The sequence below is a fragment of the Leptosomus discolor genome, chromosome 5 (assembly GCF_034619465.1).
Source record: "Leptosomus discolor isolate bLepDis1 chromosome 5, bLepDis1.hap2, whole genome shotgun sequence".
NCBI classification, from domain to species: Eukaryota; Metazoa; Chordata; class Aves; order Leptosomiformes; family Leptosomidae; genus Leptosomus; species Leptosomus discolor.
Window position 1 is genome coordinate 36,938,856 of NC_141395.1, and position 18,157 is coordinate 36,957,012.

The 18,157-nt window shown below is 39.3% G+C and overlaps 1 protein-coding gene across 1 annotated transcript in view; it reads right to left on the reverse strand.

The window, feature by feature from the left end:
* Positions 1 to 549: 549 nt before the first annotated feature.
* The window catches only part of ZNF804A (zinc finger protein 804A), a 160,048-nt gene continuing 142,440 nt past the window's right edge, over positions 550 to 18,157 (reverse strand). The window contains exons 3-4 of the mRNA XM_086466119.1: positions 6,259 to 6,389; positions 550 to 3,847 (exon numbers count right to left, since the gene is read on the reverse strand). Coding sequence (XP_086322245.1) covers positions 550 to 3,847; positions 6,259 to 6,389 — 3,429 coding nt within the window. The remainder of the gene's footprint in view (positions 3,848 to 6,258; positions 6,390 to 18,157) is intronic.

The following is an 18,157-nucleotide window of genomic DNA, read 5'->3' on the forward strand; positions in this document are numbered from 1 at the left end:
TTATCCCAACATAGCAGGGGTAGAGGATGCTATTCAGCTGCAGAAGAACATGGAAGAACAACATCCATGAGGCTTATAATGAAAGATTTTTGATATACTTAAGTAGTTAACAAAAATTTATTGCAAGAGATAGTTTGTCACTAGATTTACAGTTTCAGAGAACATAGTACAAAACATAGTGCATCAGCTTTCTCTAAACATTAAATAGGTGCAAATACACAAAGATAAAAAACAAAAAGTGAATACTTTACAACATAAGTTATAGAACTATAAATATATTTTATATACATTATACATATTCTAAGACATAATTTTCACTTATATATAGAGAGAGTTCATATTGGTATCAGACTATTCAGTGCTTTAGTTATAGTATAGGTCTGAATTTTACATGAATGCTTGCATCATTATACTTACAGTAAATGCTTCCCAAGGACGCAGAATTTTAACCAGTTTATTTCACAAAACCATTTCGCAAAGCCAAGGGATCTGTAGAAACAGCAGCACTGCTTAGCTGAAGGCTCCTTCCCCCATCCCCGAGAACCTGTCCTAAAAGAGGGGCTGCAGGGGGATGACAGCCGGGTGAGGGGACAGCAGGGATGGGAAGACTGTGTGCGGCAGTGGGGGAAACGCCAGCTGGGTCGGGTGCAGCACTGAGGGTGGCAGCAGTGGCAAATGTGGTGGGGCGACGAAAGCTGCGTGGCCCCCTGGGCAAAGCCTTGGTCCTACTGGTACATGAGGTAAAGGTGCTCTGGAAAGAGCTGGGATCTGCGAGAGGAACTGCTGGTGGGGCTGGAGAACCTTCAATGTACTGGCAGCAGCGGCAGCATGCTGCTGTAGGATGGTGTGATGGATGGTGGTAACGGAGGTAGAACACAGCGGTGGCTGCAAGGGTAAGGGCTGCAGTGGGGAATTTGGGGGCTGGATCGCAGCAGGAGGGAAGATGAACTTCACTTTGTTGGCCAGCATGTTTTGTGGCACGAGCTGCTGATACGCCTCGGATGGGAGATCTTTGAATTTTTCGTGGTTATCTGGAGGGAGTATCAATGTCTGATCAGGCAGGGCAAAAGGGGCCATTAACTGCTCAGTAGTTAAAAAGGTATGACTGTTTACATGTGCTTCTTTGAACGGTAAAGGTGCTGGGCTGCTAAATATGCCAGGATTACACTGCACCCATTCTCTGGTCACCTCATTTATTTTCTCATGTGGCAGAGACTCAGCCAATTCATAATGACAAAGATAGGATTTAGGAGGAGCTTGTTCCAAATGTCTGTTGGGGAGGGGAACTTTGTAACGAGCTTGATTTTCATGACTGTTGACATTTTCTTTTTTCTTTTTATCTTGCAGAATGTCCTGTGTGCCAGCAGCTGCTGGAGCACCGTGCTCGGGAACAGAAGCAGAAGAATCTGCGACAACGTTAGAAAATGTACTCGGAGCACTCTCCATCACTGTGCATGCTGTCAGTTTGTCATTTTCTGCCACATGAGAACTATCAATTTCTAGAGATGACTTGATTTCTTCCAGCTGCATTGTTTCATCCATATCTTTTGCATGATCAGCTTTGGGATCCATATTAGTTTCCTCTAGGCTGTCTTGATTCAAGAAGTCCCCCAAAATATTAAACACAGAATTTGAAGAATTTTCTTTGGAAGGTCTGGAGGTCTCACCTCTTGCATTCCTGTCAAGGAATACGTGACGGATTCTAGTTTTCCTTCTCCTGTGTTTCCCCTTTGCCTTGTGATTTGTACCTAAAGTACTTGCTTGCCTTAGATATGCCTCTGCTGATAATGTCTGTTCGTATGAGCTTTCATCTGATGACGAGGAATAGGTATGCTGTCTCCGCTTGCGGCAGGATTTTTCAGGTTCCTCTGTCAGAATGTTGTAACCTCTTTTTATGGACTGGTTTTGACTTGGACTCTTCTCCTCACTGCAGTGTCCTAAACATTTATGCTCTGGGCTACAGCTTGATCTCCTAACTTTCCACCTACAACATGTTTTAGTGTACCTTAGGCTGTGCCTCCTGGAACTCGGAGCCAGCTGCTTTGCCTGTCTCTGAGATCTTGCTTTGCTCTTTCTGTGTGGTTGCTTATAACCATGGTGTTGGTCGCTATTTTTTGCCCTCCAAACGTCACACCCACCTCTGTCCCCATGTACATGATCTGATGCAGACATGACTCTCTTATGACCATTTTCAATGCCAAGTTTTTGATGTGAGTGCTGTATCTCACCTGTAGCTGACCAGATATTCCCTGCATCATGTTTGCGCTTCTCTGGATTATTTCGGAGGTGCTGATATTTATTTTCATCTCTGTAACTAATAATTTCTTTTTCAGTCACTGAGGACATCTCCATTTCTGCCACTGTTGTGTCCCCATAGTGATGATGATGACAATGACATAACTTTCTTCTCCTTTTCCGCTTTCTACTTTTGTGAAGCCATTTTTCATGGCTTTCTTTGATCCAGACTTTGTTATATTTCTCATCCATCACAGTGTTTTGTCGTAAGTGATTTTTAGGAATGTGATACTTTTCTATTTTTCTAATCCTGAATGATTCATCCAAGGACACTTTTTTTTGATTTTTTGCAAGATCACAATTTCTGATGAGGGATACATCACTTGTAAGGGGTATTGTATAGTTGCACACATTTTTATTCATTTCTGTTTCGTAATTGCCACGCTCTGAAGTAGGTTTATTTGTAAAATCCGAGACTAAGATACGGTTGGATTCAGTTTTATGGTTTAAATGAGGTATGTTTGGCTGATGCTTGGACTTTTCTTGGCTGTCAGTTGCTCTTGTTGTTGACTTGAAATCAAAATATAAAGGATTACAGCTATAAGAAATTGATGGGCCTGTACTTGTGTAAATTAACATTTCTGATGGCCACTGAAGAATATTTGATCCATGTTTGCTAAGAACAGGAACGAAGGGTTCGCAAGGTCTCTTGCGCATGTCTGGTTTGCTTTGTGGGGCTCCACTACTACCTTCTTCAGATGGAGAGAGAACTAAAGCATCTGCCCCCAGCTTTTTTATTTCAGTTTCAGTTGTGGATGAATCACTGTTCCTTTCTCTATCATCTTCTTCTGCAACATCCTGCAGAGATAAAGAATCCTCCACAACCGCCTGCGTAAGAGCCCTGTTTGCCCGCAGCCTGTAACTGCTGCAGTCCAGGGGCAGGACCTGAGCATTGTCTGCAACTGCCGGCAGCATTTGGTCCAGTAAGTCCACTGCACTTCTGTCAATACCATAGCCATCCATGTCGGAGGACACAAGTTGCTTTGAGTGGGACACAGCAGGAGTTAATACGGGACTCTCTAGCACCCTGCTTTCTTCACTGGCCAGCTCTTTTGACTCCTGAGCTTCAGGAGCTTCTGCTGTGTCTGTGCATTTTTCCACCAGTGGGTGAAAACAGTTATGTTTCTCCTCAGGGCACAGGACTATTTCTGCCACTGAAGGAGATTGAAGGTTACATGTTCCTGGAACAAACCTACTTCTTCTGCTAAATCCGTGCTCCATGGATGCTTCGTCATTATATTCATAGAAAACAGCAGCTGAAGACTCCAGTTTGATGGCTGCTTTCTTAGGAAAAGCAAAAGAGAACCCAACTCTATGTCCTTGAGCTCCTTGAGCCTGATCACATTTGTTAGCGTCAGATTTATTACTACATGCATTTCCAGGAGTGGAAGAAATAACAGAAGCGACGTCTTTACAATTCTGCGCATCGTGCATTAACGTACAGCTGAAATCCCGTTTGTTGGCAGAATCTAGGGCAGCACTTTGTGGGACATTGCAATGATCTCGCACAGTCACTGTAGTGGATTTGAACATAGGGCCGCTTCCAGGAGCACTAGGAAGGAAAACAAAACTCAGAGTCAGTGCCTTTCAGAGAACTGCAGACAGAAATAGGGTGTTACATTGATATCTAAGAGATTTTTTTTTTTCAAGGAAAGAGGAAGAGTCTGTGGACATGTAGATTTAGAATACGAAAAAATACCATCTTTTACAATAAGAGCAGTTTACTAGTGTGTGTATATATATATGTATATAAAAGAGTAAATATTGTGCCCCCAGTTCCTTCATATGAAGTTATGTGCTGAAGGGCTAATATTCCTACAAGGTAGTTCACTTTTGCTAGGCATACTGGCTGGCCTAATAAGAGACTGTGGATCTCCCTAGAAATCTTGACTCTCCTGCCAGTAGACCATCAAGGTCGCAGCACTATTACTACAAATAGCAGAGGTTTTACATTCCTTTGTGCTACAAAATATATTATAGCAGAGAGCGCCTCATAGGCCACTTCCCTCTTAGTCATCAATGGAGTGACTCCTGCTCTGCCCACAGGCAATCACCCAGCAGCTCCCATCCTATTTGGTGTTCACAGACCGAACCATTGCAATCTCAGCAATTTATTTCATGGAAAAATAATACTGGCAAGAGTATTTCAGCTGACAGTAGTGCAGTAAGTGATTCATCCTTCTTGAGAAAAAATTTATCACTGTCTACTTCTGTTCTTCATTTCATGTCCTCTTCCCATCTGTTCTATTTGACTTAATAAGAAAGCAAAGAGAAGAGCAAAAACTGTTTAAGCTGCTAATTTTCCAGGATCCAGAGGAACTGCTCAGCACTAGGAGTAACGGACCTATGTTAAACCAGTCTTTTTTTTTATTTTTACTGAATTATTCTATGTTACAGTGCAGAGCAATACTAGATGATGGGTCACTGGGAAAACTTGCAAATGTTGTTCAGGGCCTCAAGAAGTGCTGAAATAAAGAATGACAAATTTAATCTATTTGGTCTAGAAATTAAGGTAAAGGTTTTAAGAGAAAGGAATTCCTCATGAGACTTCCTGCCTTGTCCAGTTCTTCATAAACTGAAAATATGTATTAAAAAACCCACACAAATCCTTTCTTTAACAGAATAAAATGGTGACTTCTACAAAACCAACCTAGAAAATACCAGTTTAAAAAATCCTGTGTGTCTGTCTATGTCACACATACAAGGATGCAAAGTGGTAGTAAACAGCAATTCTTAAATGGAGAAATAAAGTTCAGAGATAAATTCTCCTTCAGGAACTAGAAGAAGGATATTTTTAAAAAAAAGCAAAGCAGAAACAACAAAACCCTGCAAAAATCTGTGCTTCACTAGCATGCAAAAACGGAAACAATAAGTTCCTCTTTCCTCTTTCTCCTGTAATATGTTAAATTCAGATTTTTGGAGTTTAGGGGGAATAATAGCTAAAACTGGGAACGTAAAACTCACGATCCTCAAGTAATAAATTTGGACAGTTAATACACTGACGGAGGAAAAAAAGTCTTTACATGAGTTATCATGAAAAGACAAAAAAATAAAATTAGGTGTTACTTTGCTCATGTTAAACAGACCTCACAACATTCATGTGACATGGATGTCATCCACCTGCTTAGAGAGACTTCGTTTCAGCTTGCTGCTCACCGTCCAAACTACGGAGAAAGAGACTATTACTGAACAAGAGTTACAACTTGCTTGAACTTCTCTATTAATTCATCTGGTAAGACGAAGGCTAAATAAAAAGAAAACATTTATATTTTTCTACTTTTTTTGCTTTTTGCCCCTGAGACTCCACCATGAAAAGCTGGCACATGTATTTTCAGTGGCATCCTCAGTGTCATAACTGTGTCATATTTAAGTAAGAATAGTCACAATTGGCAAGCTCAGTATTAATTTCAATACTATACCTAGATTCAATACTAAAAGGCATGAGTAACAAGGAGCCACTTTTGCAAGGAGAGGTAAACAGTGTTCAGCTGGGGAAAAGGAGCACTTACCTTTTAATATAAAAAATCCAGTTACTGAAATTTAAAACTAGATTTCTGGATGCTTTCCCAGGCGAGAAGTTTGAAAACTAAATCACAGAGATCTGTTACATCCTCGAAAGACAGATTGTATTTCTCACCTCATCAATGAAGTAGTGTCAGCCTTCAAATGCATGACCTAGTTCACTCAGCTTGTGCCTGGGTTTATGAAATATATATGAAACGCATCTTTTTTTAAACTAAAAATACATGTCATTTTAGCTTCACTGAAAAAGCAACGTTAAACATTCATTTCTTCACCTAGCGTGAATCAAATTACTGTACACATACTGCTTCAAAAATTCCATAAAAATGTGTATGTGAGGCTCCAGTTGAGGGACTTCACAGCCCTGCATCCCATAGCACCAGCTAACAGTGGAAGGCTTATTTTAAAGTATTTCTTATGTTTCAGCAGCTATGGACTTACCACGTTGTCTCTTTCCTTAGCTCAGCCAGCTTGTGCAAACGTTGAAGTGCTTTCTCCTGTTTCCTTTCATCTTTTCGTGACTTAGATGCTATGTTTCGAGCAAACTCCCTCTGCTTCAGTTCTTTCAGTCTCTGCAAGAGATAGCCATGTAACACACACAAAAAATCCAGGGATGATAAACATTTGTAATGACAGTTACTTTCTGATAAGCACTCATGGCATGAATTATTTTTGAACCTAACCAAAGTGACCCATTCAATAAATTTATACATTTCAAGTGAAAAATCAAAATACATAGAGATGCTAGAGACAGGTTAGCTAGGCTAGAGATAACCTAGAAAATTTTACTGTAGCTTTTGTGGTTAATGTAGACCAGCCTCAGTAGGACGAGGCAATGTTCATCTAGAATTTTGCTCATGGCTCTTTTCCCAAAAACCTTCCCCACAGCCTGATTACTCTTCAAGATAGTAATACTTGTTTTCGTAAAGATAGTATGATACTGACCCTGCTTCCCACCAGGCACTTGTGAAACCTGAAGTATTTCATTTCATAGGTGACTTCTGAGTACTCAGAACACCAGAGAAGGGATGAATTTTGCTGCTTCCCCTCCCTACCTCCAGCCCTTGGCATTTAAAGACAGGATTTCATTCTATTTTGGAGAGCTCAATAATTCTTCAGCTTTTTTTTCCCCTCCAATGTGTAAGGAAAGAAGTATGCAACAAAGCAAGAGAAGAAGAGAGAGATAAAAGAGGACTTTTTCACAAGGTTAAAAAGAAGCTGAGGTTTATACAAATCCATAATCAACCTCCATCAGCAGCACTTTACTGTAATCACTGGGATGATTATAATTAGTGATTTGATTCTGATCAGATTTTGATCCCTTTTCTTTTACTGCTGGAAGTTAGGAGGACTCCACGCCATCAAGAGTGCCAAAGTTAACACGACTCCATGTTTCAGGGTTTGAGTAGGGTCTTGCCCACAGTGAATAGGGACAATGGTGTTAAAGGAAGTTTTACATGATCTTGGAGGCACAGAAGATGCATTTCACACCTTTCATTGCCAAGCAAACACCATTCTACTGATCTGAGCCTCTCATCAGCCCAAGCAGTCATTATCTGTTTAGTGCTTACCAAATCTGGTACAGAAGAACCGTTAATAATTTTTAAGTAATTAAATTGTTCCCCTTGACTGCTACAAGTATGTGTCAATATATAAGACAGAGGAGTCTGGCAGAAGTTCTGTGTGCACAGCCTTTATGTCAGACTGTCTGCTCTTCTCTTCTGGAGAACTACTCGTTCCAGAGTTCCCCTTCTGTCAGACCTCCTGTCAAATACACCACCACTTTCCTGTACAGAAAACTAGTCTTAGCAGAATATGAAATAGTTACACAACGTGTTTTTTTTTTTTCCTTACAACTGGTATCTCAGTCTTTTTTGTGGAGAGCTGTAACGATCTATAAGGATTATACCTCAGTAACTCCTGAGGACTTCATTCAGCAAATACATACATGTATAAGTGGAACTTCTCTCAGTTGTAAACCACAAAGCATGCACCTGGTGCAAGCTGGTTTAAGGCTTGATCGGGCAGTTTCAAAAAAATATTGTTTTCTATACACAAAACTTCATCTCATTTTTTGATATTGTAGTTATTTTCCTTTGTCTTTATTTAGCCATCTGATAAACTATCATCAACTGCATACCCTCACTGCACTTAGTCATGCTAGTGATTGCTAGCACTGAATTTATACAGCCCTATATTTGTATTTCGTTGTTTTGCTTGTGTTATGCAAATGAAAATGAGGTATTAACCAATTATATGTAAAAATGCCATTAGTCCATGCATTCTGAGTATCACAAGGCCCCCACAAAACTTATTCAAAGTAGATCGCAGCAATAAAAACACAAGTGTGCCTTATTCCTAAAAAGTATCTTTGTCTTAACATTTTTATGTCTTTCCATGTAGCAGTGCGATTTACTAATGCTAACTTTAAGAGTCAGTTTAATACCCATTTATGTTTGTTTGCTTCCATGGATCAGTAAGCAAATAATTAGCAGGCAGTCATATAGTATTTATATACAATACCCTCCTGTATTTTGCTCTGCTTATGAACCAGCTCAAAATGTGTAAAGGGAATCTTTCTGCATGCCCATTACATCATGCTGAGCTGAGGTATGTGAGTCCACAGGAAAAGGAAGATTTATCAGCTCCTATGTACCTATGCATGGATGAAACTATATGTGAGAAGACCACATGAGGTCCAAACTCAGGTGTGGCTGCAGAGACATACAGCTCAGGTGTCCCCAGACTTGCTGTGGAAGATACCCACCAAAAAAAAAAAAAAAAAAAAAAAAAAAAAAAAAATCAAAGAAATCCTAAATGGACTTCCAACAGGACCCTGTTTCTGGTTCCTTCACCATTGTCTTCATTTTCCCGTTTACCACATTAGGCAGTTAATTTCAGTATGCCAGTTTTCAAAAAGCTCATGCTGAGTTTTCTGTTTCTCCCCTGCATTTTGTAATATAGGAATCACAAGCCTATATCCTGCTGCTGGAGTCAGGTGCCTGAAGACGTCCGTGGATCAAAGCCTCTTGAAAGCAAAGACACATTATGGCACTAAGTGCACTTATATCACTATTACAAGTATTCTGCCACCTTGCAAAGTGGTTGCTGGGGTTTTTTTAAACTCAAGATTTAAGCACTTGTAGTAATAGCATTTCAATCTAATAGGTCTTCAAAACATTGAGAAGATATTAATTAATAAATGTGCCCAGGACAGCGACACCATGTAAAAGCTGAATAGTGAAACACAATGTACGTGGATACTATGATACCAGGTGATAAAATGAGGGGAAAAAAAACCAACCAAAAAACAAACTAAAAAAACCCCCACCTCAAATAATTTCATACCTTGAAACACTAAATTTAATGTTATCAGACCTGACTCTGAAGAAAAGCGATGAAACTTTTAAACAAAGTTTATGAAACCAAAGGGGAAATCAGAAAAAGCATGAGGATTGATACAGGCTCTTTCTGTAGCGTTAATATTTCACATAAAACCTAGCTACCCCCCCAGCACAAAGGCATCATCTAAGGACTACTTATTCAGAGAGGCTCTCATAAACTACCCATGCAAAGCTTATCTCCCTAGTCTAGGAACAACTTTAATAGGGTCAAGAACCAACAGGAACAATTTTTATAACAGCAGGAGTCAAAAAGATGCCTATTGGGATTTCAGGGCAGTGCAGTTCAGATATTATTATGTTAATTTGTTTTTGACCTTAGATTAACAATTAAATTATGTGGACTTTTACAATGATGAAAATACATAGACCATAAATTCGTTTTCTGATCAATGGAAGTATAAAACTACAGAACTTAACAGCCATTACATATTTTTTTGCTGCTTTACTGTCTTTTTATTTTATCAGGAAAAATGATTGTATTCCCAGTAGTCACTGAATCACAAATTTATGCTATTGTTAGCTTTTAAAAATAACTCATCAAAATAAAACATCCTTTTCTTGCTCCCTAACTATGAAATACTCAAAGCTGGAGGCCAAACAGCATAAGCAGGTTTCTACAGCCCTTTTTATATTAAGCACTAAAATACCAAGTGTTTGTGTTACACCTTGAGATTTCTGTCATAGCTCTTTTTCAAGTTAGTCGCTTCTGAAAGATCAGATGTAGCAGAGTCATAGCTAATATGGGAACCTTTGAGAAAGTAGATGAGGGATCAAGGAAAGAGTCCAGTGCATAATTCATTCCTATAGCTTTACATTACATTGAGAACTGACATACTGTCATGTCTCTACCACACACACATAGAAAATGCAGCTGCTGCTTAACTGGCACAAGGACTTTGAAACTGAAAAGGGAGGTGAAGCTAAATCCAGTAATTGATGAAGAGTCAAATTCCTAAAATGCCCATGTCAGAAGAGTGAGGATGAGGAAACTGCAATGCTGCAGCCACAGGCATCAGTACTGGTTTTGGCGAACAGCCTGCCAGAGTGGGAAAGCAAGGCCTCCCAGACAGTGACAGCAGCACTTGGCCCACGCCATGAAGACTTTTCTTACATGTGCATCCTAAATCCAGCATGAGCTTCCCCAGCTCCTATACTAACTCCATTTTCACCCCAAAAGGAGCTGGAAATCCACTGCAGTCCCCTTCTGCCCTTCAAAAATTTGCTGATTACCTAAACATGGGGAACATGGGTTGGTGGTTCAGCACTGTTGTGGAGGTGACACAAAAGTGGCATTTGGACTTATTTAAAACAGATATTTCTTCCCTCTAAATCTGTATATGATATAAAACATATTTTTAATTTTTAATAAAGTGGGGGTTTTTGCTTGTATTCAGTTTGTTTATTTAAAATAAATCTGATTAAAACAGGGATTAAATATGAGTATTTCTTAGCATTCAGTGATTATTCTAGAAGCTATTCCCCTTTCTCTGAATACAACATGACTACTGTCAATACGCTCCCTGTTAATTGAGATGGTTTATTGCTTCTGTGAATTATGGCATAACAATCAGAGCGACAACGTATTCATTAGATAAAACACTGGTAACACCAAACCAGATTGATATCCTTTCTTAAAAAGGATTTAGTTTAATCAATTATAAATAATAACTGAATAGATCAGAGCTCCTATAACACCTGTAAACACTCAAATGGGGAATAAAACATGCCATTAAAGCAGAAAATACTGCTTACTAAGATGTAAAATACACATATTTTCCCTCTGTCTTTGGGTTTGTGTAGGCATATGTATTTTACTGTTCAGCAACTGGAGACCCCTTCACACAGCACGTCAGAGCACTATCTTTTCACTTGAGCTCTGGTCTGCAACTCTACATACTTTTCATGACCATACTTTTCATATTATTAAAAAAAATAATTCTCCCTTTGTAAAGATTATAGAAAAAATTACAAGCTCCAAGAAAAAAATACTGTAATACAAGAAGTATTTACCCTGTTAGTGCTATGGGCCTTCCCTAGCAGAAGGAAAGTTATTTCCACAGAAAGGAGAAATGTCAAGATTTCTCAAAGAAATTAGTAATTCAACCACCCAAATAAGTAGGCTAAGGAAGAAATAATAGATGATCAATTTTTTTTTCATGCTGTCATTATGGAATAAATTGCTATATGTTCCCACAATAGAGGAGGAACAGGGGGGGAATTTAAACAGCAGCCTACAACTGCTTGATGGGGAGTTACACAGGAGATGGAGTCACTTCTTGCTGGTGGCAGGGAAAGCTTCTCTGCTAGGGTGGTGCGGTGCTGGAACACATTATCAAGAGAGGCTGTGGCATCTCCAATATGGCAAAAATTCAAGACATGGCTGAAAAAAGTCCCATCTTACTCGATGATCTCGTGTTGGTTAGCAGAAGCAAGCGACTCCTTCTAACGATGATTTTTATGATTTCTGTCTTACGCAGTCGGTTATCTCATCTCACTTTATCAGTGTATGGACTATATTGGCCAGTCACTTTGTTTTTAAGAGGACTTTAATAAATAACATTGATCTATTGCTGGCTTGTAAATAACTTTCAGTTTGTTCAAGTTATTAGGCTGCTTCTAACTGCCTCTGCCTATAGCTGTATGCATTTCACTCAGACTGCAAAATTTAAACCTTTTCTTAAACACTGAAAATTCCACAAATTTGCAACAGAACCACATTTCACACAATCAGATAATAAGCTCTCCAGATGAAAAGAGATGTGCAGGTTGCGAATAATCTTTTTCCTCTTATACTTCTACGACAAATTGCAGCCATACCCTCCCAATGGCCTTTTAATATTAGAAGAAATCTAACACACAGGGATATAGATATATGCAGGATCGAAAAATAGTAAGTCCTTGGAGCCCACCCTATTGCTGAATAGGTAGATTCAGTTGAAGTGAAACCATGCTCTTTTTCTAGCACTCACAAGCATCATCCCAGACTGGAGAGAAAATGGGGATTAATTAAGGGGAAGGGAAGGTTGGGATTGTTTTACCTGCCCATCATGGGCCCGAAGGGAGGTGGGTGATGAGAAGATAAGATTCTTTATGATTCAGGATATTTTTATTAACATCAAATGAATTGATGTAATGCAAATGTTCACAAACAACTATAACTCTCTTATAAGCACGCTTAAGCAATACGCAGTAGTTTAGTTTGCTGTGTAGTCTGCGAAAAAGAACTGTTGAACCAGCTTTTACATTCAGATGCTACAAACATATTTAAATATATTTATGTTATACAACTAAAAATTCACATTGGTCTTCTCTACTTCTGTAATATAAAACCAAAATTATTTTATCATGACATATAATTAGGTTTTGAGACTACTTCACAGTCGTATACGAACCATCTTTCTTGTAAAGTGTCTGGAGTTCAGTTAAGATTTTCCTATGTAAGTTCATGAGGAAAAAATAAATTCAACTTGAGTTTAAAATTATGTGGTGGTTTGGCCCTGGCCAGATGCTGGGTGCCCACCAAAGCCACTCTATCACTCTCACCCCCTCAGCTGGATAGATTATATATATAAATATAACAACAGGCATGTGGGTCAGATAAAGACAGTTTAATGAAGCAAAAAGCCACGCATGGAAGCAAAAGCAAAACAAAAGATCTTATTCTCTACTTCCCATCAGCAGGCGACGTCCAGCCACTTTCTGGGAAGTAGGGCTCCGGTATGCATAGCGGTTGCTCGGGATGACAAACATGAAACGAACGTCCCCCCCCTTCTTCCTGTTTTCCCCAGCTTATCTTGCTGAGCAGAAGTCATGTGGTATGGAATATCCCTTTGGTCAGTGTGGGTCAGCTGTCCTGGCTATATCCCCTCCCAAGTTTTTACTCACCCCTAGCCTAATGGGGAAATGTTGGGGAAAAAGCCTTGGTGCTGTGTGAGCCCTGCTCAGCAGCAGTCAAAACACTGGTATGTTATCTAGCTACCACTGCACAGCCCAATGAGGGCTGCATCTCAGGCAGACTCACTACAATATCTACCCCTTACTCCATACCATTTGTGTCATGCTCAGGTAACAGAATTCAATGCACATCCTTCTTACCAATACTTACAACTTAAGCTATATACTTAAACCATCTTTATCCCCAACATAGAGATTTAACATTCTCACTAACTACTATCCCTTTGGTCAGTGTGGGTCAGGTGTCCCAGCTATATCCCCTTCCAAGTTTTTACTCACCCCTAGCCTACTGGGGAAATGTTGGGGAAACAGCCTTGGTGCTGTGTGAGCCCTGCTCAGCAGCAGTCAAAACACTGGTATTTTATCTAGCTACCACTGCACAGCCCAATGAGGGCTGCATCTCAGGCAGACCCATTACAAATGAAAACCCAAACCAAATGAAAACTTAGTTTTCAAAATCATGAGCAAAATCAGAACATTAAATAGTTTGCACACTTGCACATGTTATATACATGAAAGTTAGTTATCTTTGATGAAGGTCTTGATTAGGTACCTGCAAAAGATACATGCTGGAGGAATAGAAAGAAAAAGAAATCTTTGCTTTCTCTATTTTAACGCTTTTCCTTCAGAAATTATCTGCCAGAAACAAACCCATACTTCATTTTGTGATGATTAATGCCCTCCCCAGCACAGTAAGCCTCATGTTTCATTTGCTATCATTCTCATGACTGCACATCTTCTGCTCCTTTCCAGTATACCCTGCTGCAGGATTCAGATAGCATTATGGTATACAGTTGAATAAGGCTCCAGGACTTTGACAAATAACAGGTTATGGAGCATAAATTAAGACTTCTGTTGCTTTTGTTTTAAGATAACTATGTTTTCTAAAGTTGACTAAATGGCCACAGAGTTGCCATTGTGTATATACATTGTTTTAAGCCTGCAGAATTGCTGAGCGTTGCACACTGAATATTTCACTGCGATAGCTACTAACCACATGTATAATAACAGCCTGATCTTATTGCAAGCTGTAGGATATTTTCTGTTAGCTTCAGCAAAAATCAGCTGAATACTCCATAAATATTAAGACCAAGACTAAAGAAAACAGCATAGAAACACAAAATTAGCATCTTTCCTATCAAATTAATTTTACCAGATAATGAAAAGGACATAAAGCTGACACACACTTGTACATCTGCAAAGTGGTTACATATGCTAGTCTCTAATTTAAAGGTATTTATTGTAATGACTCTAGGCCTAATTCTACTTCTCTTGAAGTCAATGGAGAAACTCCTGCTGAGCTCAGGGAGAGCAGAGGTTTTAAATTCACCATGGAAATTTTCAGCAACACTTAAGGAAGCTTCTTCAGTCACAAAGATTAAAGACAAGGTCGGTACACATCACCTCCTTAAGGATCAGTTTACTTTTACACCCACTCCTGCACCATTTAGGATTCTAATTCAAAAAAAACTTATACAGCATTTTAAATCCTGTGAAGAAATGGTTATTCCTAGTGCTGTTAGAGAAAATGGCAATGCTGTAGAGAAAAGTGCTTGACTCCACACTTCTGGGAAGACACAGGTGGCCATAAGCATGGGGCTGCCCTCAGAGTCCGCAGCTCTTCTTTGCTGCTCCAGAGGTACAACCCAGCATGGATCGTTTCAGACATCGTTTGCCATTCCCTGATCCCACCGCATTATCTGCCACCTTCCTTTTGCTCCAGCAGTGAAGTTTAAGCATCCAGAATTCTCCTTCTGAGCTTGGCACATACAGTATTTTCAAGTTTCACAGTTCTGCTGCAAGCAAAATATTCATTCAGTGAGGGACTGCCTCCTGATATTTTCAGTCATTAAGTGCTAAATGTTGATGATTGCTTTATTCTCTGGCCAGTTACAATTTCCCATGCATAAATAATGAGAGCTCCACAACATGCCATCTAAATTCTACCCAGAAAGCTTTAAGCTATTGGAAAATTCCTCATTTGAGCAGCATTCATCTTCCAGAAATCATTTCACAGGAGCAATATTTCCTCACCAAGAACTCCTTTCAGAAAAAGGTCACCTCTACACCTCTCTGGAGAGGGAATTGGATTTCCTTTTAGAATGACTTTCTAGTGGGAGATGGTAAGGCCACAAAATGGATAGCTCCATCAACACACAAGCATTGGATGGCTCAGCTGTTAAAGCTGTCTTTTGCTCATTTTGGAGACTGTTTTGCTGTTTTCTGCATGAATAACATATTTGGCATCTCTGAGATCTTTGAGACTTCATCCAACAACTCTTCACTCCAGGGCCTCCAACACCTGCTGGTGTCTATTGTGACCCACCAACTTTTCACCTTGGTCAAAATGATTCACTGGGTCTCCAGCACTGAAGTTCTCTGTAGGATCACACTGTTATTCTGATTATTCCTCCTTCTATACTGAAGGAGGACGCAATACCCTTTATTCATTTATTGCATTTATTATAATCCAAGCACATTAAAAATTTTAAGCAAGAATTTTTAGACTATATTTTCAGCCTCTTTGGTCACTGACATTTTAGTAAAGACTGCCACGGAGACCCAAAATAAACCTACCAAATCTTAAATCTTTCCAGTCTCTACAATGTACACAATGACTGAACATGAGGAATTAATATTTACAGTCAGGTCCTCTAAAGGATATTTTCCATAATCCTTGAAGGATACTCTAAAAACTCTGATGGACTGAAGGATATACATGAAATCTCCTCAAAGTGAGCTCTTTATTTTAATTCTTTATGTCAGAGCTAAATCACAATCACTTTTTCGTATCAGTTTTATATTGGATCACTGAGCCGTTCAAAGCCTCTGTTCACAAATTGCTTCTCATCAGCAGGATCTGGTCCTTGCCAGAGATTATTCCAGGACCATGCCAAGCTTCTTCAAAGAATATATAAAATTTGACCAATGAAAATTGAGACAAGAACAGGCCTTTGCAAATTTTGACACATACCTTACAGCCACAGCTAACTGGCACAGACAAAAATCTTAGTTATCCTTAAGCCAAAATTTAATACTATTGACACAGACTCCTCTGAGAAAAACACAAGATTAAAGAAAAAATTATTGAATATGAAGACTGCATCTTGCAAGGCGAAATGAATGAATACTGTAATTTGACTTATGCTTTTATTTTAAACTGTGCAAATGAAATGTTTTGTAAAGTAACTTTGGTAACGTACCACTGACATTACTGTGAGTAGTAAATGTTGGCAGCAAGCGGTTATGAGAGAACATGTCTCTATTTATCCGTGTCTTCTACTGCACCATTGCTTTTGCAGACTGAAACATTAGTAATTGTAGAGCAAGGAGGTATGTGTTACCACACTGTTAATAAAGTATAAAGTTATCAGTAAACCACAGCTTGGAGGCTGCTGAGGGAAACCAGGACTGTAACGCAGACCCCCAAACGCACAACCACAAGGTCAGCAGAGCAGGGGCTGTGGAAGTGGAAGGAAGGGTCCCAGTTTAATAAACAACTCACTAGTGTTCAATTACTGCTTACAAAAGGAATGCAAAGGGGGGGATGAAAAGAAAATTAATCATCCAACATATGTAAACTGCACTATATATAGCAAATTTCACCACAATATGCAATTGGGAAGCACTGGAGCACAAAGTTGTGTTAGTAAATATAGTAAAATGACTCCAAATGGACAGTGGAATGAGGAGAAAGAAACCATCAGACTTCAACCTCTTCCTGGCAAAAAGGAGGAAGAAACCACCAATATCAACACTCTAGTGCCCACATGAAGAACTTGTCATGCTGACAATTTGTAATGACAGCTCCTTTTTCTTCTTGGCAGGACCATGACACCAAAAAAGGATGACACAAAAAAGGATCAGACGCCTGTATCATCATCAGGAATGAGCTCTTATAATTGGATAATTTGGGCTATAAGCACCAGTATCATTGTAACTGACCTAATACTAATTCTTTCAGTAGGCTGTTTGGGCTTTAGCTAAACTAACGACAAATTCTTGGCTTTGCGTGTCAGGTGTGTTTCTTTCACCCACATAACTGCAAAAGGTGTTTGGTTGAGTACCCCAGCCTCGAGAACTGGCTGAACACGTGACAGAGCTGGTGACTGGTACAGCAGGTACAGCTTTCTGTTTTAACGTAACCCAGAAGCAAGTCATGGCAATATTCCCCTGCCTCAATCAGATGTGAACCTTTCAGGAGATAATTTCCCCTTGATTAAGAATCACTAGGAAATTAATAAAACCAATAATTAACTAATAGCGTAAAGCTCATTACCAACTGCAAATGTACCCAAACCTTGTCCACATTCTTAAAGGTAGAAAGCAGTTCCTAAGGAAAACTGACAATATCCTTTTTTACCTTTTCTTTCCAATAACAACAACAGCCAGGACAGAAATACATCCAACTCTCACGAGTCAGGTTCTGATTAACAGGTGAGCATCGCATGAGGAAGGCAACACTACCTACAGCACTGAACTCTGAAATCTGGACTGCTATATGCTCAAGCTTTGATGAAAAGAAGAAAAAGAAGCCCATAAAAAGCTATCTAGCTGACACATAAATAACACGGGCAATTACCTAGGTGGACCTTCTGTATATCTCAGCAGAAGATAGATTTAAAATGTCTATACTCAATGTGAAGGTATTGCTGGATAAAACATTGCCACAGAAAATGGAAAATAAGAGCAAAAGCTTTATCATCTCAAGGTCAACATAACTGTATGTTTAGGGAAGTAAAAAAAAAAAAAAAAAAAAAAAAAGTGCCTTACTCTATTTCCCTACAGCAAACTCAAAGACACAAACAAAAGTACTCTGCAACTAATAACTACCAGTGTGAGCTATGAAACCCTTGCCCACTCTTCTTACAAAGACCAGAAAAAATAATCATATTCTGAGAACTCACAGCCCTGCAAACAAACCTCTTGCAAACCTCAAGCAGTACACAAGCATTGCTACAGCACTCCACAATTAATAGGTA